The sequence below is a fragment of the Rutidosis leptorrhynchoides genome, chromosome 4, assembly GCF_046630445.1.
Source record: "Rutidosis leptorrhynchoides isolate AG116_Rl617_1_P2 chromosome 4, CSIRO_AGI_Rlap_v1, whole genome shotgun sequence".
In the NCBI taxonomy this organism is placed as follows: Eukaryota; Viridiplantae; Streptophyta; class Magnoliopsida; order Asterales; family Asteraceae; genus Rutidosis; species Rutidosis leptorrhynchoides.
In genome coordinates, this window is record NC_092336.1 from 107,006,484 (window position 1) to 107,032,968 (window position 26,485).

The 26,485-nt window shown below is 29.4% G+C and overlaps 1 protein-coding gene across 1 annotated transcript; it reads left to right on the forward strand.

The window, feature by feature from the left end:
- Positions 1-22,796: 22,796 nt before the first annotated feature.
- Positions 22,797-23,973, forward strand: LOC139904586 (mannose/glucose-specific lectin-like). The gene is made up of 3 exons (XM_071886525.1): positions 22,797-22,816; positions 22,941-23,138; positions 23,611-23,973. Exons 1-3 carry the CDS (start codon positions 22,814-22,816, stop codon positions 23,848-23,850), a joined length of 441 nt encoding a protein of 146 aa, XP_071742626.1. The 5' UTR covers positions 22,797-22,813; the 3' UTR covers positions 23,851-23,973.
- Positions 23,974-26,485: the final 2,512 nt, after the last annotated feature.

Consider the following 26,485-nt stretch of genomic DNA (forward strand, 5'->3'; position numbering starts at 1 on the left):
TCATCAATACAATAACATGTAATCATCATACTATAAATATAACATCAAAATACAGAAAAATAAAGAAAAATTAAAAATCTAGTGTTAGGGTTTATACCCTAATCAAGAATCAAGTGGTATAGATGTGTAGAGGAGAACGTGTAGAACGCGTTTATGTAAATGGTTTCTTGATCCAAGCAATAAATTGATGAAGATGATGATGATATGTGGTGGTGGGGTGACGGCTAGGCAAGGAGGAAAGGAAGGAGGAAAAACAAAATGAGAGAAATTTAGGTTTGTGAATAAAGTGTAAATGAAAAGTAAATTTTCAAAATGGAAGAATCAAGGAGTTTACTCCCTCCCCCCCATGAGGCTTCGGCCAAATTTTGTAGTGGAGTAGGCCCCACTTAGCCCAATTTAATTAAGTGTAAATTCCTTGTGGCCCGAACGCTCGTACGAAACCCGAAACGCGAAAACACGGCTACGCGATTAAAAATTCGGAGAGATAATAATTACGCGACGAAAAATATATATAAACACTATATATAACCATATGACATAAAAATATGATATTTAAAATAATTAGGACTTAAAAATCCTAAAAGCTCGACCGTTGGTTTGAAAATCGAAATGATTCGCCGGATAGAAATCCACGACACGTAGAAACGTATAACTTAAAATTTGAATACAAATATTCACATAACACATAATAATTTATATATATATATATATATATATATATATATATATATATATATATATATATATATATATATATATATATTATTACAAAAATAATAATATAGGTCATAGAAATGACGTGGCACGAATAACAGTTAACGGTCGTTAAATAATTAACGGTAAAAGATAACGAAAAAAGTAGGGTCGTTGCATCATTCCTTCCATTGGCATGATAGAACGGTAAAATACCACAGTGTAGTTTGAAAAGCTTCTACCGATGTGTAACGCACTGTGACGACCCGAAAATTTCCGACTAAATTTAAACTTTATCTTTATATTATTCTGACACGATAAACAATGTTTGTTAAGTTAAATCTCAAGGATTTTAAACTATGTTTATACATTCATTTAAACCTCGACTAAATTCCAATGATTCACGAACCATTAAATGAACATATATGAATATGTATGTATATGTGTATATGTTATAAATTGAAAATGTCAACAAAGTATTTAAAATTATAATGCTTTATATGAACGTATTTGTTTCAATATGATTATCGACGAAATTAAAAAAATATATATTAAATGATTGAATTATCAGAAACATTGAATTATGATTACAAGTCTCTGTTGAGAGGTCCACTATGATTTGAAAAATCTATTCCTCTTAACGATATTCGGAATAATTTGTAAAGCTATTTATAAATAAAAATAAAAAGTGTCATTTACGAAAGTTAGACAAAAGCTAGTGGAGAATTGGTTTCCATAATATTCTATTAATCTATTTTCAAACGTACAAAAACGTTTTCAGTTTAAAAAGAACTTTATTATTAAAACGTATATAACTTTTATAAATATCTAGAATCACTTTTGACAACTCATTACTTAACCAGTATAATAAATATAACGATATTTATATTTTATTTCATTAAATATATATAACGATTTAAATTAATATTCTATATATTTATACGCGTATTATACATACATAGTTTTTATACTTTTACTATACTTTAACTTTACCTTTACTTTACTTTTACTTTACTTTAACTTTAATAATTCACTTTAATAATTCATACTTTAATAATTCACTTTAATAATTCATACTTTATTAATTCACTTTAATAATTCATACTTTAATAATTCACTTTAATAATTCATACTTTAATAATTCACTTTAATAATTCATACTTTAATAATTCACTTTAATAATTCATACTCTAATAATTCACTTTAATAATTCAAAAATCTATTATAAATAGAATTCAATAGGTTTCATTATTTCATAAAAACTTAAAAATATATTTCTCTAAACTCTCTCAATCGATTTACATATATATATATATATATATATATATATATATATATATATATATATATATATATATATATATATATATATATATATATATATATATTGCTCTGTATTATTTCAAGATATTATTAGTATACATAAAATATTACGACGGAGTGATGTCCGAGTGATTTCAAAATAGTTTTTTGAATGAGTCGAAGCTAAGGAAATTATGGGTTATAGCTATGGAGGTGATGGGTATGGTTCATGGGTATGCTCGTGAGGTCAATCTAGTGTTTATCATCTCCGTTGCGTCTACGTACTTTCCTGCAATATTGAATCTCAATATTGATACGTGAGCACTCATAACTTAACTTTTATATATCAATAGTGTATCCCTGACTAGTGCTCGAGTATATAGGATTATGCATGCATGTACATTCGATATTGTCCTTAGATAGGTTTGTTGAATCCTGAATTAGATACATATGCTACTGAGATAGGGTATATGATATGCATGTCATTGGAAAGCTAGCGAAAAAATTAAGAACTTTTCATTTAGATATCGAATGGTTTCGATGAACGGATTTGAAGTTATAGTCAACTGAATTTTAGTATTATTGTTAAAATGATTATTATTACTATCGTCGTTATTATTTTAATAGAAATATCATTGTTATTATAAAATATCATTATTACTATTATGTTAGTATTATCATTTTATCATAATAACATTTTTAGTAAATATAAATATTGTTATAGAATAATAATAATTATTATTACAAAATAATACAACTTTTACTTATTATTATTATGATCAATATTATTTTATCAAATAAATAGGAGATACAAAGATATTTTTCACCACGCGTAATATAATTACATTAATAATAATTACCACTATAGTTTTAAGATATTAAGTGAACTTTATAAATTTTACTACTTAAGATATATAAAAGTATATTTTATCATATATAAACGTTAATAAAAATTTTTATTAATAAATGACTTTTATTATTATAAAATCTAATAAATATATTTAAATATATAAAACGACTATAGTTAAGTTATATAATAAACACGTATAAATTTTAGAAGTCATTTTGGGTTAAGTTGACTTTTGTTGACTTTTGCATATTAGTCTCGAGCATTAGGATTGTGGTACACTATGACTTGACCAAAAATTATTAGACAAATATTGACCAACATATAAATATATATAATTAATATAGGTTCGTGAATCCGAGGCCAACCTTGCACTTGTTAAATGACGTTATATGTATTTTTACTACGAAATACAGTATGGTGAGTTTCATTTGCTCCCTTTTATATATATTTTTGGGACTGAGAATACATGCGCTGTTTTTATAAATGTTTTACGAAATAGGCACAAGTACTAAAACTAATTCTACGTGGGTTTAAACCAGAAATATCCCCTTAGCTTGGTAACTATAACTACTGGTGTATGACTGGTAGGCGCGAATCCTAAAGATAGATCTATTGGGCCTAACAAACCCCATCCTGACTATGGGATGCTTTAGTACTTCGAGGTTATTTTAAACACACCTGATCTGGTGTACTTCAGAGGGTAAAACATGAACGTTAAGGCTTGTTACCGGGTGCCTACAATTTATAGAATACTCTTATACACTTGCGAGTGTACATATATTTATAAACGGAAATCTTGTGGTCTATTAATATATTGAAATGATTGTTATGATAAACCTATGAACTCACCAACCTTTTGGTTGACACTTTAAAGCATGTTTATTCTCAGGTATTAAAGAAATCTTCCGCTATGCATTAGCTCATTTTAAGGATATTACTTGGAGTCATTCATGGCATATTTTGAAAGACGTTGCATTCGAGTCATTGAGTTCATCAAGATTATTATTATGTCAATTATAGTTGGATGTATTATGAAATGGTGTGCATGCCGTCAACTTTTGTTGTAAAGAAAGTTTGTCTTTTAAAAATGAATGCAATATTTGTAAAATGTATCATATAGAGGTCAAAATACCTCGCGATGTAATCAACTAATGTGAATCGTTTATAATGTATATGAACGGGTCCTTTCAGTTGGTATCAGAGCGGTGGTCTTAGCGAACCAGGTCTGTATTAGTGTGTCTAACTGATAGTCGTTAGGATGCATTAATGAGCCTGGACTTCGACCGTGTCTGCATGTCAAAAGTTTTGCTTATCATTTTTGTCGGAAATTGCCTGCTTATCATTATTAGTCTAGACACGTCTTACTGCATTGATTGCATGAATAGTGTATAGACAAAATTCATATCTTAGCGTATCTGTTACTGTAAACTTTGCCTGACATATCCCGTAATTTCCTCCGTAATCTACGAAATCTTTTGCGCTATATATATAGATATTCTATGTAATTAGAATACCACTCGATAGCCGAAAAATCATTTCATATCGAAAAATTCTTTATTCAATCGAACTAAATGGAATTCGTCATTAGTTCAAGTCCCTCGAATTCCGATATGGAATCCCACTCAAGCTCCGAAAGCAGTGTGACCGGAATGGATCAACCAATTAGCCATCATCTATTCTGGATGAATTGGGGATAGGTTTGTAGCCTTCTCAATAATTGGAGACAAGAAGAAGGTGATCCCTTCCATCCACCACATTGCCCTCTTGGCAATGAACCTGAAGCACTTACCGGCGAACCGGTCCGAAACACCATTTTCTCTCTCATTTTCAGAGTATCTCGTCACAATTATATACTACATCAAATTCTAGATTTTATTTATCCGCTCGTCCGAACCGACAATCACCCCGGTGTAATAGAAGAAGTCAACGAGCTTCGCGCTCGAGTAGTGGCTTTAGAGAATATGGTGCAAGGGTTACAAACACCAACAAATAACGAAGTATTAATTCATAATTTCAATTTTATTGAATAAATACTCCGTAAAAGTTATGTAATTTCTAAAGTCTTTAGGGATTATTCAGTTCTAGTTTCAACCATAAATCAAATGAGTTTAATTTAATATTAACTTATTAAATCTATGTTACATCTGAAGAAAATATGCACATATATATTTTCATAAAGACTGTAATAAAATTTTGTTGTACAAAATATTAATTGTGAAATTTTTTTTTTAACGGGTAGGTAATACCCGAGAGATATATAAATTCACAATTAATATATTACATTTTTCGAATCTGATTAAGCAAATCATTAACTATACTCCCAAAATCTCACAACAATATACATTCTTGTATAGAAATCAAAACAACCATTCTCACCCAAATTTGATTACGCATTCTGATTTTGACAAATCAAAATCCAAGTCATGATTTAACAGAAGACATCACTCTTAGATTCCTACATCTTTCAAAGCTATACTTTGACTTCAAAACCGTGTTAGAACATCATATGTATATTAACGATTACAAACTGTGTTCAAACTCTCCGAAGTTTTCGAAGACACTTCAAACAATGAACAATCGAGATGATGATCCAACCACATATTACCCACATTTATGTACCTAAAAAGCTCTCGAAGCCAAAGTCATAGTTCGACGCGTATCCGTGTCAGACCCTTTGGCATTTATTAGTTAAAATGACTTTTCAATTCCTTTTCAAAGTAAACAGTTTTGTCACAGCTCCAGCAAGTCAACTTCGACTTTTCAGTCGAACTAGTCTTACTATAACCTCGATAGATACATTGCCCTTTCGTCATCGTTACTGGGGACCTTTCATATCTCGCCACCTTAGCAATAAACTTACCAACAACTTCAATTATCTTTGACTTTTCGAAAAATCATTATATTTATTGAAATCACATCATTTACTCATTCGCATCTTGTAACGAGAATTGTCATACGAATCATCGAAAAACAGTAACCAGTATTTTGAAATCTCGCAGCATGTCTACACCAACAGTTATATGTGTACGTAAAACGTCTATCTCCTGGACTTACATACTTTGAATGTGAAGTTCTGAAAAATATTTTGAACTGCAAAGTAGTTCTTGAAATGCTGACGAAGCATCAAAAACTGTAAACGATCTTAACAGTAAAAAGTTTGATGACAAAGAATAGTAAGGTGGTAAAGCTGAGAAAAAGAGAAGGTTTGGAACTGGAAAACGGATTGAACAGACTATGAAGGAGGCTGTGGACAAATCACAAAGACTAAATCTGCCTTCAAAGAATCCAAATGATTCAGTGCCTGCTAAAGTCATTAACGAATACCTTACTCTTTATTCTAAACCTTTACAGACAAATCTTCATCATCATCCATCAATATTAGAAATTCTAAGATATTATCATATCTTTCATTATAAATATCCGCGATATTTCTGAAGATATTTTCACAACTAATCTTATCTGAAGTCATTTATCTCTTTGCGCTATCAGTGTTACATCATATAAGAAACTATTAGTTTCTATATTCTATAAACTTTCGAGTTTAAATTATGAATGTTTTGAAGTAGTGTTGGGAACTAAAGCATGAGTTAGTATAATATAATGACACTTGATCAACGTGATTATATTACAGTAAGTCATGCCGGGTTTCTAATGGGACATGACGATTCACAGACCATGCCGTCATCATGTTCCATGTTACATGACTCTTGTATTCTATTTAATCTCTAAAAATATCAAGAATATATTTTCTTGATGATTCGGTCTTTTCAGGGTATTCTGGTAAATTAACAAATTAAGATCGTGCCATTACCATTTCCTTCTTAGAACATTAACTATGTTCATTCTGAAATTCATATCTGCGAATACTGGACCATTACAAACGTTGCTTAATCGCAAGAAGAAGAAACAAAAGGACAAAACTCCAAAATAGAAATTGGAGTATAAATCGCAGCAAATAGAAGGGAGCATTAACTGTGGATGTCAATGATTATAGAAGACAAAAGCAGGGGCTTTGAAATATAAGGGAAGATATAAAACCCAACAACCACCCAAAAAATTATAAACCGTATATATCGATGCATATAGCAATATAAAGACACGGAAGAACTAAAAATACTATAAAACCGAGAGTATAGTAGAAGTAAATAGATTCTTCCGGAGGCAGATGAAAAAGAAGAACGACAGATATGAAAGTGAGGAGTATATCGAGAATCAGTACTGGATGAAGCATATTGACAAATACTTTAAAATATGAGTTGAGGGAGAAAGAATAGAAGGTGTGAGTTGTAAGGAAACGAAGGAGGTGGATTTATAGTGAAATACCCGACGGAGAAATCAAGATGGATTATCGTATTAATTCAAAGAGAATCATAATCTCCTTAATCACCGAAGCATCAAATCCAACATAGATTACAAAGATTTTCTTTAAATTCGGAGATCAATTGTGATGACGTCAAAAGATATGACGAATCACTATAATCTTATTTCCTTCATTTACGATAACTTCCCTCATGCGCTTTGAGTAATCGAATTATTTTATCCATACTTCTTAGACATGATAAAACTTCATAATCATCATAATAACATTCTCATTGTTAGCCATAACGACCTCTATCAAATTTCGGGGACGAAATTTCTTTAACGGGTAGGTACTGTGACGACCCGGAAATTTTCGACTAAATTTAAACTTTATCTTTATATTATTCTGACACGATAAACAATGTTTGTTAAGTTAAATCTCAAGGATTTTAAACTATGTTTATACATTCATTTAAACCTCGACTAAATTCCAATGATTCACGAACCATTAAATGAACATATATGAATATGTATGTATATGTGTATATGTTATAAATTGAAAATGTCAACAAAGTATTTAAAATTATAATGCTTTATATGAACGTATTTGTTTCAATATGATTATCGACGAAATTAAAAAAATATATATTAAATGATTGAATTATCAGAAACATTGAATTATGATTACAAGTCTCTGTTGAGAGGTCCACTATGATTTGAAAAATCTATTCCTCTTAACGATATTCGGAATAATTTGTAAAGCTATTTATAAATAAAAATAAAAAGTGTCATTTACGAAAGTTAGACAAAAGCTAGTGGAGAATTGGTTTCCATAATATTCTATTAATCTATTTTCAAACGTACAAAAACGTTTTCAGTTTAAAAAGAACTTTATTATTAAAACGTATATAACTTTTATAAATATCTAGAATCACTTTTGACAACTCATTACTTAACCAGTATAATAAATATAACGATATTTATATTTTATTTCATTAAATATATATAACGATTTAAATTAATATTATATATATTTATACGCGTATTATACATACATAGTTTTTATACTTTTACTATACTTTAACTTTACCTTTACTTTACTTTTACTTTACTTTAACTTTAATAATTCACTTTAATAATTCATACTTTAATAATTCACTTTAATAATTCATACTTTATTAATTCACTTTAATAATTCATACTTTAATAATTCACTTTAATAATTCATACTTTAATAATTCACTTTAATAATTCATACTTTAATAATTCACTTTAATAATTCATACTCTAATAATTCACTTTAATAATTCAAAAATCTATTATAAATAGAATTCAATAGGTTTCATTATTTCATAGAAACTTAAAAATATATTTCTCTAAACTCTCTCAATCGATTTACATATATATATATATTTGCTCTGTATTATTTCAAGATATTATTAGTATACATAAAATATTACGACGGAGTGATGTCCGAGTGATTTCAAAATAGTTTTTTGAATGAGTCGAAGCTAAGGAAATTATGGGTTATAGCTATGGAGGTGATGGGTATGGTTCATGGGTATGCTCGTGAGGTCAATCTAGTGTTTATCATCTCCGTTGCATCTACGTACTTTCCTGCAATATTGAATCTCAATATTGATACGTGAGCACTCATAACATAACTTTTATATATCAATAGTGTATCCCTGACTAGTGCTCGAGTATATAGGATTATGCATGCATGTACATTCGATATTGTCCTTAGATAGGTTTGTTGAATCCTGAATTAGATACATATGCTACTGAGATAGGGTATATGATATGCATGTCATTGGAAAGCTAGCAAAAAAATTAAGAACTTTTCATTTAGATATCGAATGGTTTCGATGAACGGATTTGAAGTTATAGTCAACTGAATTTTAGTATTATTGTTAAAATGATTATTATTACTATCGTCGTTATTATTTTAATAGAAATATCATTGTTATTATAAAATATCATTATTACTATTATGTTAGTATTATCATTTTATCATAATAACATTTTTAGTAAATATAAATATTGTTATAGAATAATAATAATTATTATTACAAAATAATACAACTTTTACTTATTATTATTATGATCAATATTATTTTATCAAATAAATAGGAGATACAAAGATATTTTTCACCACGCGTAATATAATTACATTAATAATAATTACCACTATAGTTTTAAGATATTAAGTGAACTTTATAAATTTTACTACTTAAGATATATAAAAGTATATTTTATCATATATAAACGTTAATAAAATTTTTTATTAATAAATGACTTTTATTATTATAAAATCTAATAAATATATTTAAATATATAAAACGACTATAGTTAAGTTATATAATAAACACGTATAAATTTTAGAAGTCATTTTGGGTTAAGTTGACTTTTGTTGACTTTTGCATATTAGTCTCGAGCATTAGGATTGTGGTACACTATGACTTGACCAAAAATTGTTAGACAAATATTGACCAACATATAAATATATATAATTAATATAGGTTCGTGAATCCGAGGCCAACCTTGCACTTGTTAAATGACGTTATATGTATTTTTACTACGAAATACAGTATGGTGAGTTTCATTTGCTCCCTTTTATATATATTTTTGGGACTGAGAATACATGCGCTGTTTTTATAAATGTTTTACGAAATAGGCACAAGTACTAAAACTAATTCTACGTGGGTTTAAACCAGAAATATCCCCTTAGCTTGGTAACTATAACTACTGGTGTATGACTGGTAGGCGCGAATCCTAAAGATAGATCTATTGGGCCTAACAAACCCCATCCTGACTATGGGATGCTTTAGTACTTCGAGGTTATTTTAAACACACCTGATCTGGTGTACTTCAGAGGGTAAAACATGAACGTTAAGGCTTGTTACCGGGTGCCTACAATTTATAGAATACTCTTATACACTTGCGAGTGTACATATATTTATAAACGGAAATCTTGTGGTCTATTAATATATTGAAATGATTGTTATGATAAACCTATGAACTCACCAACCTTTTGGTTGACACTTTAAAGCATGTTTATTCTCAGGTATTAAAGAAATCTTCCGCTGTGCATTAGCTCATTTTAAGGATATTACTTGGAGTCATTCATGGCATATTTTGAAAGACGTTGCATTCGAGTCATTGAGTTCATCAAGATTATTATTATGTCAATTATAGTTGGATGTATTATGAAATGGTGTGCATGCCGTCAACTTTCGTTGTAAAGAAAGTTTGTCTTTTAAAAATGAATGCAATATTTGTAAAATGTATCATATAGAGGTCAAAATACCTCGCGATGTAATCAACTAATGTGAATCGTTTATAATGTATATGAACGGGTCCTTTCACGCACGGGCTTTTAAACATGCCGGATTTAGTAGCTTTAATCTATGTGTTTTGTGTAAAACAAAAATACTTAAGCACTTCACCCACAACTATACTTGTGATAATGTCTTTATCCATATCGTTAATTAATATAACATTTTACGATTCGAGTTTGTTTGTTGAAGAGTTCCCATGCAACGCACGGGCTCTTAAATCTAGTATAAAAATAAATTATGAAGACATCATGACTTCTTTTTCTTGACCCACACATACCTTATATATGTGTTTTAAAGAAGGGTGATGATATGTACACAACCACTTTTTACACATACACAATTAAACACGCTTTACAGTGTTGTACTGTACACTGTAAAACATACTTGGTTGTGTATGTGTAAAAAGTGGTTGTGTACATATCAATTACTATAACAACCCTCATATTTCCATACATGAATTGACTAATTTGACTATAGGGTTGTTATCCATACGTAATATATAATTAAATTTGACATTGATCAAATATTTATTTTTAGTCGACACTTTTTGTTAACTAAATTTTACACTAATTATATAAAATAACTTTAGTTAATATTAATATTAATGCGTATTATATTTAAAACTATATGAAACATAATTATTAATTAAATGATAAGTTATTTTAATCATTATATATATATATATTTAGCTTATAAAAAAAGAGATTTTTTTATAAATTAAATAATGAGCCCATGAATTTTGACTAAATATTTTCAAAAACAAAAACTTATTAAAAACATTTTTAACATGTTTTTATTTTTTGTCAAAATTGGCACATTTATTTTATTTATATTTTTTCTTTTCACCAACTATTTTTTTCCTATAAATACCCACTTCCATTTCATAAAACTTGTATCAAATCTTTGAAAAAACTCTCTCACAAACTTGGGAAAGTACTTGAGGTATTTTCTATATATTTTATCGAATTGCTTTTATTTTTTTGTATATTCTTTAAAAATTCGAATTTAATATATATAAATTATTTTTACATGTTATAATTAGTATTATAAGTATTATGATGTATAAATATAATTTTGATAATTTATGGAATATTATTTATAATTAAATACGAATTATGTAGTATTTAAACATAAAAACAATATAAAATTCGTAATAAAATATAAACAATAATAAAAATAATTATAATTTTTATTTGAGATTATTATACTTTTATAAACAAGCGAAAATTATAAAAATTAAATAAATGGGATGATTAGTATTTAAAAAGAATTTACTTTTGCATTATTCTAAACCGAGAGAAATAATAAAGAAAATATAAAATAAATACAAACATGTATTAAATATTTTTATAAAATTTTTATATGATTAGTAGCATCACTAGATACTTTAAAAAAAATATAAAAATTAATTTTAAATTATTTTTCCTATGAATTTAATTATAGGCCGATTACAATGGTTAAATAATTAGAAAACATTAAATAAATAATATTTTGATATAAAATTTGATTTAATAATTTTTATAACATTTTTACATAATATAGAACCTGTAAAAAATATAAAATTATTTATTTAGATCGATTTAATATTTATTACCTAATTAAATTTAATTAATATAAATCGAGTATATATATAAAGAAAAGTGGGAAATAAATACAAAAACTTGATAAAATTATTTTTATAAAATATCCTACTAAATTGTTTAATTAACTAAGTTTATAAAAATTATAAATATAATATTTAATGAATTAATATTTGAATTAACATATATTAGTATGATTTTCGATTAACATAAGTATATTACATATACTAAATTAATATTATTATTATAACTTATGGTTAATAACTAAGTATACTATATAATAAAGTATAATGCTTATAATGTAAGTTAATAACAATACATTATTAATAAACACTTATTTTATAACTATATTAATTTAATAATAATAAATTATAGTATATAATATAAGATAATCAAATTGTTAATACATTAATAAATATAATATAACATATAAAATAACATATAAACCTAAAGTGAAGGTTAATCAAAGATAATGTACAATTCATGTGAACTTCATCGCTACTCACGGTCGTAAGTGAATGATGTCTAGGTTGCCATTTATGGGTAAGCTTGTGGATCTCGAATGCCATGACTTAGATTCTGGTCAAGAGTCCTGGGCCCCCGGTTACATCTGGTCATTCCTGACTTATTTGATAGCAACGAAGTTTGAGTAAAGTTATACAACGTCTTGCTAAAGATTAACCCGAACTTTCTAAAATTGGAAAATTACTATAAGTGGAAACTTTCCATAAATAGTAACCTTCCGAAAATGGAAATTCTTTAGTAAACCATTACTATCAATATAGTACTATATACTATTGTCTGTTAGGCAATGTCTGATCATACGTTCTATCTCTAGGTTGAGATCTCGGTCAGATTCTTCCGTTCAATTCTTTCGTGGAATACTCTTTTGTGCTACTAAGGTGAACTTCATAGCCCCACTTTTTACTGTTTCATAACTGTTTTACAACTTTTGGGGTGAGACACATGCTTGCTTTATAACTGTTTTACGCTTAGACACAAGTACTAAATTGTTAACTATGCTGTCATGCTTTGATTCATGCTAAATCCCTACCGTAATATCGTTAATTGCTACGTTTAAATGCAAACTTAATTATTGTGAGTAGGCCTATTGAGAGTAATGTCTCTAACCATTCGACCGTTGGTCTTTGGTTACATAATAATGATTTCACGACACTGACAGTACAAGGTGTCATAGGGTAAACTTGTTTAGTAGCGATATTATAAAATGAAGCAACACTTTTAGATTGATATTTCAATATCAATCAACTTTAAACTAAATCTTGTGGTCTAAAACTTTGGATATTATTTATAAACCTGTGAATTTCACTCAACCTTTTTGGTTGACACTTTAAGCATGTTTTGTCTCAGGTGATGATTGAGCTAGCTGTTTGCAACTTTGTGATGATAGATTTGATGCTTGCATGGAGTCCACATCGCATATTAAATTTTAGTTCATAAACATTTATTTTACATTTTAATAATAATGTAAACATGTATTACTGCTTCCGCTATTTTATTAACAAATGTTTTATTTAAAAAGTCTCATATAGAGTCGTTCTCGTTTATACAACTGTGTTATGATATGATTGGTCACAATTACCCCTGGTCCATTTTGGGAGGTGTGACAGATTGGTATCAGAGCAGTGCTGTTGTAGAGAACCAGGATTGCATTTTAAGTGTGCCTTATACAATTAGGTACCTTAGCAATGTAGGACTACAACTTTCCTTGACTATAGTGCCTTTAATTGTTAAATGCTACACTATACTTTAGAAACTTTACTTATCTTAGAATGCCAAGTCAATCTAAGAACTCTGTTCACTTTTCTAAGTACTATCCAATTACGCCACCGCGCTTAAATGCGACACTACGATTTCTGAAATTCTTGACATTCCTAAGTCATCTATCATGGTTTGTGTATTACATATGTATTACATGAAATATTATCCATGAATTTTGAAACTCCTATATTTTTTACTATTCATACTCAAACGTATATAACTCCCTGTTATATCACGTACCTATATGCCTTATGCCTTTATGCATCGGTTTGCGAACCAGAAAATTTTATTGAGTTATCGAGAATCTCAAAGACATTATAATGTCATCACTATTCATATTCATTACTTTCTTTGCTTTCTTGTTGTTTTGATCATTGAATTTTCCTGACGGATGACGTCTACGAAACTATAGAATAGAAAGCGTTTGGATTACCAATTTAAAGGATCCTATAGCTCAAGCCCTAGACCTGAATAGGCCATTATGAATTGAAAGTCTTTAATCATTATCTGATTACATACTTATCATTTTTAATCTAGACACGTCATACTGCAATTATTGCATAAATGGAGTATAGACAAATCATATCTTATCATATCTATCCCAATAGACTTTGTCTAACACTTTCCCTAAATTTCCTCCGTAAATTACGAAAATCTTTTTCTATATATACTTATTCAAGGAGACGAATATATTATTCAATATTCAACACCCATTTCATATCAAACCTTATTCCAAATACATAATATGGATTTCTCACCCGATTCCTCAAGTTCCTCTAGCTCCGAAGATAGCGTGACGGGAGCACACCCACCGATCAATTACCGAGATTTCTTCAGAAAATGGGGATGGGTTCGCGAAATACTCACCCTATGGAGAAATGAAGAAGGTACTCCTTATCACGAGCCAAACTTACCACCAAACGTCGGAGTACTCGATCCGCTTATCGGCGAACCTGTTCACAATACCACTTTCACCCTTTTCACAAGGATTTTCCGCCTCGAAGGTAGACTCGATGTAGCCCAAGACAGTATTCGTCCTCTACTTCCGAATTCTAACCAGATAGGGTTATTAGAAGAAGTTAGAAGACTTCAAACTAAATATCAAGAATTGACAAACCTTACGGAGGAATGGGTAGAACAAATCCATAGACTCGAGCAAAAAGTAGAACCCTAGAGGAAACAGTGCACGCTTTGGAAGCTAGGCTCACACCTACTACCCAAGTACCACAAGCAACACCAGCAACATAACCAGTACCACTAGTACCAACATCACCAACACCACAAGCATTGTAAGCACCATCAGCATCACCACCAACAGCATCAGCATCACCAACAACAACATCTGCATTTCACGCCTCAACATCACACTCAGTACCTCGGATATCAACATCTTACGCCCCATAGATACCAAGGAATATTAGTAATAATGAGTTAAGATGTATTGACTCATTCTTCCTGAAGAATTATATATGTATACTTTATATATATATGGTTTGAAACAATAATAAATCTTTTCGTACTAAGCTGTTACGTGTAAATCTTAACTAGTATGTACTACTTGGTTAATTCATATCACTAATATGCTATAATGTACATCCTTCGTTAATGACTTAATGATCGTTAATCACTACTTCAGCACAATAAACTCCATTTCATAAAAAATCAAGTGTATTATTCAAATACATGTCTGATTTTACACTTTCATTTTCGATGTACTCGAAACTTTTTAGAAAACATTATTCGTGTCTTGTGAATTTCACAAGAATTCCACAAGCACCAACATCATATACCGAGGTATATCAATAACAATGAACGATGAAGTATTGATTCATAACTCCATTAAAGAAATATTCCGCGATGATTATGTAATCTCTCAAGTTTTGAAGATTATTTATTCTTGTTCCAACCGCAAATCAAATGATTTTAATATTATATTAACTCATTAAATCTATATTATATTAGAAGAATACATATATGAACGTATATCTTCATAAAGATTGTAATTCTTTTGTATAAACTGTTAATTGTGAAAATATTTTAACGGGTAGGTAATACCTGAGAAATATTTAGATTTCACATTAATATGTTACACCGTACATTCTACAAATTCCGATTCAATAATCAGTAACTATATATCCACAAGATATATGTATCCGTTCACTAAAAAGAACAACCATCTTCATACAAATTCAATTATCTATTCTAATTTTGACATATCAGAATCCAAGTAAAGCTTTAGCAGGTGTTATCCTTCTAAAAAAATCACTACATTCATGAATTATATTCATTCGTATTCTATGATGAATTATCACATCAAACCACCGAAATTATCGTTCATTTCTTTTGAAATCAACAACGCCTATTCATCAACCATTAGATCCGTTGAAGATTACAATCAGCGTTTAATCATCTAAAAACGAAATTTCTTGAAACCATCTCGGATTGATAACCAATGATTCAAATATGGCTGCATTAAATGCAGAGGAAACAGCAAAATTGTAGATGGTCTCAATGGCCAAAAGTTTTATAATAAAGAATGGTACATTGGAAAAGCTCAAAAGAAAATTTGGAACTGAAAAACGGATTGAGCTAACCATGGAGGAGACCAAGGACAAATACAGGGACCAAACCCTATATTCAAAGAATCCAGGTAATTCTGGATCCGATGAATTCTTTAGAGAATATCTTGCTCCGAAGTCATGTTAAAAGCTTGCGGAAAATTTTTCTTCATCAACTTTCGAACTTAGAAATTCCAAAATATCATCATAAATATCCTATATATTTCTGATGATATCATCATAACAATTCTTATCCGCAATTAATTATCTCTTTGCGATATCTTTATCACATCATAAAGGAAATTGTATTAGTTTCTATATTCTGTAAAATTCAAGTTTAAATTATGAATGATTTGAAGAAGTGTTGGGAATTGAAGCATGAGTTAGTATAATATAATGACGTCAGGCCAACGTGATTATATTACAGTGAGTCATGCTAAATTTTTAATGGAAGATGATGATTCATAGACTGTATAAATCACCATTCGCCATGTTACACGACTCTTACATTCTATTTAACCTCTAAACATATCAAGAAAATATTTTTCTTGATGATTCGGTATTTTCCGAATATTCTGGTAATTTCACAAATCAAATCGTACTATTACCTTTCCTTTCTACTTTATAAATTATGATCATTCGAAACTTCATACCTACGAGTTCTGGACCATTATTCGCTTGACTTGAAATCGGGAAGAAGAAACAAAAGCATAAAGCTCCGACATATAAGGGAAAATATAAAGCCCGATAATAACACAGAAATTACAAACCGTGTATATCAATGCGTATAGCAACATAAAGACACGGGAGAATTAAAAACACTATAACCCCAAGGTAATTGTAGAAGTAAACAGATTCCTCTGGGGTAAATGAAAAAGAAGAATGACAGAAACGATAGTCAAAAAAATATCCAGGATAAGAACTGGATGGAGCATTTTCACAATCTTTGGAAGTATGAATCGAGAAAGAAAGTATAGAAGTGGTGAAGATAATGAAACAGAAGAAGCTAATTTATAGCAAAATTCTAGACACAACAATCAAGGCAATTTTAATTTTCTTAATTACCGGAGAATCAAATCTTATACAGATTATAAAGATTTCCTTTAAATCCCTTGAATTTCGGAAATCACCTTTAATTATGTCAAAAGTTAAGGCAAACTGATATTTCCTTATTTCAAACTTTTAAGATAACTTCATTTATACTCTTCCTATAATCGAATCGTTTTATCCATATTACCCAATGTTGATAAAACAATATTTTCAACTCATATTCATCATTCTTGTTGTAAAGAATGACAATCTCTATCAAATTTCACGACTATGATTTTCATGAACTCCTCTCTATTTTGTCTACCCTAGCGTGGTGGCATAAATGCTCAAGGTTTAAATGAGCTCGATATTATTCATAAAACATTTTATATATCCAATTTACTGAAATGACTTGCATAACATCATCATTTTGAATGATCTCCGCATTAATAATAAAATGCACTTCGTAGAAGAACTTGTAGAAATTATGGTTTGTATGATTTTAATTCTTGAAACAGAACAATATTCTATCCGTTGGAATTCACGCAAGGCCCCGAGCATACCTAGGAACGTGAAAACCAAATAAAACGTAAATAGCCTCGTCTATGTACGAACAACACCGATTAATGGCAACAACTAAATTTCGGGACGAAATTTCTTTTAACGGGTAGGTGCTATAACAACCCTCATATTTCCATACATGAATTGACTAATTTGACTATAGGGTTGTTATCCATACGTAATATATAATTAAATTTGACATTGATCAAATATTTATTTTTAGTCGACACTTTTTGTTAACTAAAGTTTACACTAATTATATAAAATAACTTTAGTTAATATTAATATTAATGCGTATTATATTTAAAACTATATGAAACATAATTATTAATTAAATGATAAGTTATTTTAATCATTATATATATATTTTTAGCTTATAAAAAAAGAGATTTTTATTTATAAATTAAATAATGAGCCCATGAATTTTGACTAAATATTTTCAAAAACAAAAACTTATTAAAAACATTTTTAACATATTTTTATTTTTTGTCAAAATTGGCACCTTTATTTTATTTATATTTTTTTTTCACCAACCATTTTTTTCCTATAAATACCCACTTCCATTTCATAAAAACTTGTATCAAATCTTTGAAAAAACTCTCTCACAAACTTGAGAAAGTACTTGAGGTATTTTCTATATATTTTATCGAATTGCTTTTATTTTTTTTGTATATTCTTTAAAAATTCAAATTTAATATATATAAATTATTTTTACATGTTATAATTAGTATTATAAGTATTATGATGTATAAAAATAATTTTGATAATTTATGGAATATTATTTATAATTAAATACGAATTATGTAGTATTTAAACATAAAAATAATATAAAATTCGTAATAAAATATAAACAGTAATAAAAATAATTATAATTTTTTTTTGAGATTATTATACTTTTATAAACAAGCGAAAATTATAAAAATTAAATAAATGGGATGATTAGTATTTAAAAAGAATTTACTTTTGCATTATTCTAAACCGAGAGAAATAATAAAGAAAATATAAAATAAATACAAACATGTATTAAATATTTTTATAAAATTTTTATATGATTAGTAGCATCACTAGATACTTTAAAAAAAATATAAAAATTAATTTTAAATTATTTTTCCTATTTATTTAATTATAGGCCGATTACAATGGTTAAATAATTAGAAAACATTAAATAAATAATATTTTGATATAAAATTTGATTTAATAATTTTTATAACATTTTTACATAATATAGAACCTGTAAAAAATATAAAATTATTTATTTAGGTCGATTTAATATTTATTACCTAATTAAATTTGATTAATATAAATCGAGTATATATATAAAGAAAAGTGGGAAATAAATACAAAAACTTGATAAAATTATTTTTATAAAATATCCTACTAAATTGTATAATTAACTAAGTTTATAAAAATTATAAATATAATATTTAATGAATTAATATTCGAATTAACATATATTAGTATGATTTTCGATTAACATAAGTATATTACATATACTAAATTAATATTATTATTATAACTTATGGTTAATAACTAAGTATACTATATAATAAAGTATAATGCTTATAATGTAAGTTAATAACAATACATTATTAATAAACACTTATTTTATAACTATATTAATTTAATAATAATAACTTATAGTATATAATATAAGATAATCAAATTGTTAATACATTAATAAATATAATATAACATATATAATAACATATAAACCTAAAGTGAAGGTTAATCAAAGATAATGTACAATTCATGTGAACTTCATCGCTACTCACGGTCGTAAGTGAATGATGTCTAGGTTGCCATTTATGGGTAAGCTTGTGGATCTCGAATGCCATGACTTAGATTCTGGTCAAGAGTCCTGGGCCCCCGGTTACATCTGGTCATTCCTGACTTATTTGATAGCAACGAAGTTTGAGTAAAGTTATACAACGTCTTGCTAAAGATTAACCCGAACTTTCTAAAATTGGAAAATTATTATAAGTGGAAACTTTCCATAAACAGTAACCTTCCGAAAATGGAAATTCTTTAGTAAACCATTACTATCAATATAGTACTATATACTATTGTCTGTTAGGCAATGTCTGATCATACGTTCTATCTCTAGGTTGAGATCTCGGTCACGTCCTTTCGTTCAATTCTTTCGTGGAATACTCTTTTGTGCTACTAAGGTGAACTTCATAGCCCCACTTTTTACTGTTTCATAACTGTTTTACAACTTTTGGGGTGAGACACATGCTTGCTTTATAACTGTTTTACGCTTAGACACAAGTACTAAATTGTTAACTATGCTGTCATGCTTTGATTCATGCTAAATCCCTACCGTAATATCGTTAATTGCTACGTTTAAATGCAAACTTAATTATTGTGAGTAGGCCTATTGAGAGTAACGTCTCTAACCATTCGACCGTTGGTCTTTGGTTACATAATAATGATTTCACGACACTGACAGTACAAGGTGTTATAGGGTTAACTTGTTTAGTAGCGATATTACAAAATGAAGCAACACTTTTAGATTGATATTTCAATATCAATCAACTTTAAACTAAATCTTGTGGTCTAAAACTTTGGATATTATTTATAAACCTGTGAATTTCACTCAACCTTTTTGGTTGACACTTTAAGCATGTTTTGTCTCAGGTGATGATTGAGCTAGCTGTTTGCAACTTTGTGATGATAGATTTGATGCTTGCATGGAGTCCACATCGCATATTAAATTTTAGTTCATAAACATTTATTTTACATTTTAATAATAATGTAAACATGTATTACTGCTTCCGCTGTTTTATTAACAAATGTTTTATTTAAAAAGTCTCATATAGAGTCGTTCTCGTTTATACAACTGTGTTATGATATGATTGGTCACAATTACCCCTGGTCCATTTTGGGAGGTGTGACAATTCCCTTTAAAGAAAGAAAAAGAAAAAAGAAAATGTGAACTTATTACTGTTCATGGGTGTCCAACAATACAATATAAAGTAATTCTGTCAGCTTATTCCATCTAGGATGCTTTTCAAGTAGATTTAAACCAATGCCCGATTAGTCAGTTATCAGTCGACCGCTCTACCACTTTATAATCATTTATTTTCTTTTTTATAAAAGGAACTCTGACAACTTCGCAAAAATAAAATTTTAAATTAATATATTAATAGTTAATTAATTAATTAATTAATTAATTAATTAATTAATGTTATTACTAGAATATTTAAAAAGAATAAAAAAGTAGTTTTATTTACATTATCAAATTAATTATCGAAAATTCAAATTAATGGAAAATATTCAAATCAATTAATGAGAAATATGACGGAGAGTAGTATGACATTATCATCTAAATTAATATGGGCTTATCATTTTAAATTATTGAAGGGTTGAGATTAAGAGTATATTTGGTAATGAGTTTTTTTGGAGCGTTTATAAACTCTATAATAAAATGATTCGTTTAGTTAAAGAGTTTAAATTAAGAAAAAAGTTAAATGATGGAATTTATTAAAACTAACTTTTGGGAAAAAATTCTTAATTTTTTGTCCGTTTACTCTATTTTAGTCAGTTTTAACTACTCTGTCATTAATTAATTTAAACATTAGCCACCATCTAATTTTATCACACATATACTACACGCCCTACTTATTTTGACGTTTCTTAGATAATTTATCCTTATAATACTAAACAACGTGCCTTTTTTAGTCGTTTAGGGCCATCCAGGCTTTCTGAACGACATTCACCTAAACTTTAACTCAAAAACTGCAAAATACCCCACTTCACTATAACCAGCTTACAAAAACTACCATGAACTCCATGGGGTAATACTTAAATTCTCTCAATTAAAATAAAAACTTCACCAGAACACTTCGACAGCCCGTATTTTTCTCCTCGCACCGAGTTAAATTTCACCGACCATACCATTAAACTCGAAATATTTTTATGAAAAAACGAAACTAACTACATTCAAAACGGACACTTTTTAAAAAACGTTAAACACAACGAGAGTCCGTATCTTCCCACTCGCCACGAGTTAAATTTTTTCGACAGTAGCGTCAGACTCGAAATAATTTTATGAACAAAACGAAAATAAGCACGTTCGAAACGGACACTTTTTAAAAAACGCTAAACACAACGACAGCTCGTATCTTCCTGCTCGCCGCGAGTTAAATTTTTTCGACAGCACCAATGAACTCGAAATAATTTTATCAACAAAACGAAATTAACTACTTTCGAACATAACAATTTTCAAAAAACACTAAAGACGACGACACCTACAACGACGCTTATAAAATGAGTCGTTTTCCCTTCTGTAAATATAAAGCTACGTTAAATTTGAATATGCATACCGAAAGCCCCCGCCGCATCGCGCGGGCCGGATCCGAATTAGTTTACAATTAGATTATAGTGTATTAATCACCTAAAATAGTAAAATGGGATGAGAAATAGAACATATAGCAGAAGACGATGCAGTCTCCAAGTAGGGGCCCATCTGAACTACTGACCCGAATTCCTCTAATTGGTTGCATGCACCGTCAAAACTCATCACATTTTTACACACGTATTTAATCACACTTCTCACGCATTTCTAAAGACACTTATTGCATACATATTAAGTCACATGACCCATCACTTAATCCTTCCCCATTCACACACTTTTCTTAGCTTACTTTTACTAAAAATAAATATTACTCTTTATTTTACTTTTTCAAAAAGCAAATACTCACACAAACCACCATTTAGTCCATTTTAAGGACTTTAACATCACACATTGTGTATATATACAACCCACCACAAGTCACAAATCACAACACATTACAATTCACAGTACTACCTCTCAAAATGGTATACTATCGCTATTACTCTATCCAATTTTGTTTCATATCATTCTTTACACCTCTTTCGTATAATGATATTAATTAATATTAATATCAATTTGTTCATATGTTTAAAAATGTTTTTGATGCAGAAAAAGATAGTGCTAGTGGGACCATGGGGAAGCTCTGAAGAAGGAGAAAATTGGTCTTTCAAAGGTGAAGGAAAGATCTCGAAGATCATCATCACTCATGGAGAATGCATCGATTCGATCGGTTTTGTTAGCCATGATGAGGATGGCAACGCCCTTCATTCCTCAAGGTTTGGTGGTTTCGGTGGTGACTATACTGAGGTACATAAATTACTATTGATACATCCAATATAAATTTTGATAAATTCATCGTACACACACATTACCTCATGTGTGTACATACAAGTTCAAAATGCATTATTAAAGTAAATTGAAAAAAATTTATGGTGTAAATTTCATCACTCTATTTAATATTAATAATAAAAACTTGTTAAATCCCAACAATGTCTATATAAAAAATTGATGATCTATCAAAACATAACTCTAATGACTATTTTTAAAAATTTAGTAGTGCACAAATTAATAATAGCAACCAACACCTAGTAGATAACTATACTCACTATCGTGTAATATTTTTATGCGTAAATTTAATTCTTAACCATAGTCTTTAGATTTACAAACAAAACAAAACTCAAAGTAATTAAATATTTTATTGCTTTGACATTAATCATGTATATCCGATTTTACTAATCCTATGTGTTTTTTATGTGTTTGATTAATTGGATATGTGAAGGTGAATCTTGATGTGGATGTGGAGGAGTTGAAGTGCATAAGTGGGACAATTGGATGGTTTGACTCGAGGGTAGTTGTGACGTCACTCTCATTTGCGACTGACGTGAATAAGTTTGGACCATTTGGTACTGAGAACGGGACTCATTTCTCGTTACCGATCTCCAAAGCTACCTTTGCAGGGTTCTATGGTCGTGCTAGCGACTATGTTCATGCTATTGGTGTCTATCTCAAGCCCACTTAGATTTATTAATTTGCAATATTTTAGACGTGGGAGAATTGTGTTAGATTGATGAACTAAATAAGCACCGGGTATGATGTAGGTGCACTTTTGGATGTAAGCCAATGTTGGTACTTTTTATATTTATATCGAATAATAATTAAATAAATAATAATTTAAAGAAAGGGTGGCTTCTGTGAAGTAATTAAAGTTGAAAGTTGTTGGTCAATAAAATTTGTTTAAAATTATACCAATATAATTATATAAACATGAAGTATTTTTTGACACGGGTAGCATCTAATGTTTGCACGTGTTGCGCAATTGTCTCTGACTCTCGCAGACGTTAGTCAAGCTCTGTTAAATGCTCGCAAGTGCTCTTCACTCTCACATTAGGATATTTAGTCATTAGTTTTATGGTTATGCTTATGGTGTTGTTTGGTTTTTGCGACTGGCGTTGACGTTTCGCCACCGTAAACGCCGTTATTTTTCTTTCCTTTTAGTGTAATAGATCGTTTTAGTTTTCTTGTGTTTGACATGTTTACACTAACTTTGATTCCTAGCAAAGTGCGTTTTCCATCCTGTTGGTAGGACCTTTCGCTTTAGGATTTTTATAGTCGGTTGGTTTTTGCCTTGATTTGGAATTCCTATCGTATTGATTGTACTTGTTGTTCTTCGGATTCGTTATATGTTATTACATTTTTTCCGGAAAAAAAAAATCACAGTTTTAGATGTAATTCAATCATACAATCACGTGTTATATGACAAAGGCGTAGCTCAAGGTGTAAAAGATGTGTTGCGATTTTAATTGAAAACGATGGGTGCACGCTGTTTTCATATAATTTTGTTCACACAACTAAATGTACCATTAAGTTTTATTACAACAGTGATAAAAGTTTGAATCTTACTAAAATGTGTTTGTTTGTCAACATTGACGTTTGTAATAGCTTAAACGTGATTTATATGAAGTCTCTGTTAAAATACAATGTAAATTTAGAATAATATGAAATTTGTAAATATGTATGGAAAAATATCTAGATATTAATATGTATAAGAAAATATCTAGATATTAATATGTAAAAGAAATATCTAGATATTTATATGTAGAAAAATCTAGATAATATAGATATTTGTAGGTGAGAAATATCTAGATATTTATCCATGAAAATATCTAGTGTGTAGAAATTTCCATGGACAAGTATAAATATGGGTGAGGAGTTTCATTTGTAATCAAGTTGTGAAAAGAGTGAGTTGAGAAGTAGAGAAGAAGTAAGAAGTGAGAAGAGTGTGAGTAGAGAAGAAAAGCTTGTAAGTAAGTAATATTGTAATTGTATTTTGTATTAATAAAAGTGTTCTTTGTTAAGTTTTCCGGTTAAGCCTTAGTTCGTGTTTGAGTTCTTAGTGCACTTGTGTTGTATCTATTATATGGTCGGCTCTGCCGCCTAAGTGATATATGGTCGGTTATACCGCCTGAATGATATATGGTCGACACTGTCGCCTAAGTATTATTGTGCACTAAGGATTTATATAATTAAAGGCTAACCAACGTCAAAGTGTTGGTGTAGTGAGTGAGTAAAACCTAGGTCCTCTATAGTGGGTGTGTTGGGCTCGTCGAAGCTTCCAACAATTGGTATCGGAGCGGGTCGTTCGGGACCATTTCTAGTGGAGGAAATCGGTAAACGTTGGACGTTTACAACGACTTGTTTTCACCAAGGCTCTAAGGGAGATTCTGTCAGAGCTGTGATGCCCCGTACAAAATCATCGTGTACGGTACATCAACAACAGGATCATTACAAGGTCAAACACTATATGCTGTTTGAAAACCAGTTTTGCATTCATGAACAGATAACGTTTTACAAAAGATGAATAGGAAACATTAACATGAGTACATGATACTAAGGTCATTACAAAGCTATTGTTTTGAAAATAACATAAGTTTGGAATGCAAAGTAAAAGTTTCATGCTTGAGACATCTCTAAGTAATGCAGCGGAAGTCTAATACAGCAAGTCTGTAACAGCAAGTCTATACACCGAGACTAGAACAGCAAGGCTAACAGCAGAAGCAACATCGTCTAAACACCTGAGAAATACATGCTTAAAAAGTCAACACGAATGTTGGTGAGCTATAGTTTGTTTGTATTCAGTAATGTAATGTAGGCCACGAGATTTCAGTGCTTCAAACAAGCGTTTCAAATCAGTAATTCAAATCAGTATGATAAAGTATATGTATAGCCGTGGGCACCCGGTAACTAGACTTAACGTTTATAACCCCCTGAAAGTACACTTGGCGAGTGCGTATGTTCACGAAGTATTAAACACCCGTTAAATGCTAGCGCGACTAGCCCGAGTGGGGATGTCAAACCCTATGGATCCATATCTAAGATTCGCGTTCACCGGTTCAAAAACCAATGACTAAACGTTACCGAGCTAAAGGGAATGTTTCTGCCGTTGTATAACCCACACATATATAAGTTTAAGTACTCGTGCCTAGTATGTAAAACATAAAATCCGCATGTATTCTCAGTTCCCAAAATAAGTTAAAGTAAAAAGGGAATGCTATAACTCACAGTGATAAAAGCGGTAAAGTCGGTAATGAAAGTACGCAAGTAGTAAGTCGGTCCGAAAGGTCGTCAACCTAAATAAAGGGTTACTAGGTCAGTAG

Coding starts and splice junctions, on each gene's coding strand:
- LOC139904586 (XM_071886525.1), top strand. Junction 23,139..23,610: donor TCGGTGGTGACTATACTGAG/GTACATAAATTA, acceptor GGATATGTGAAG/GTGAATCTTGATGTGGATGT.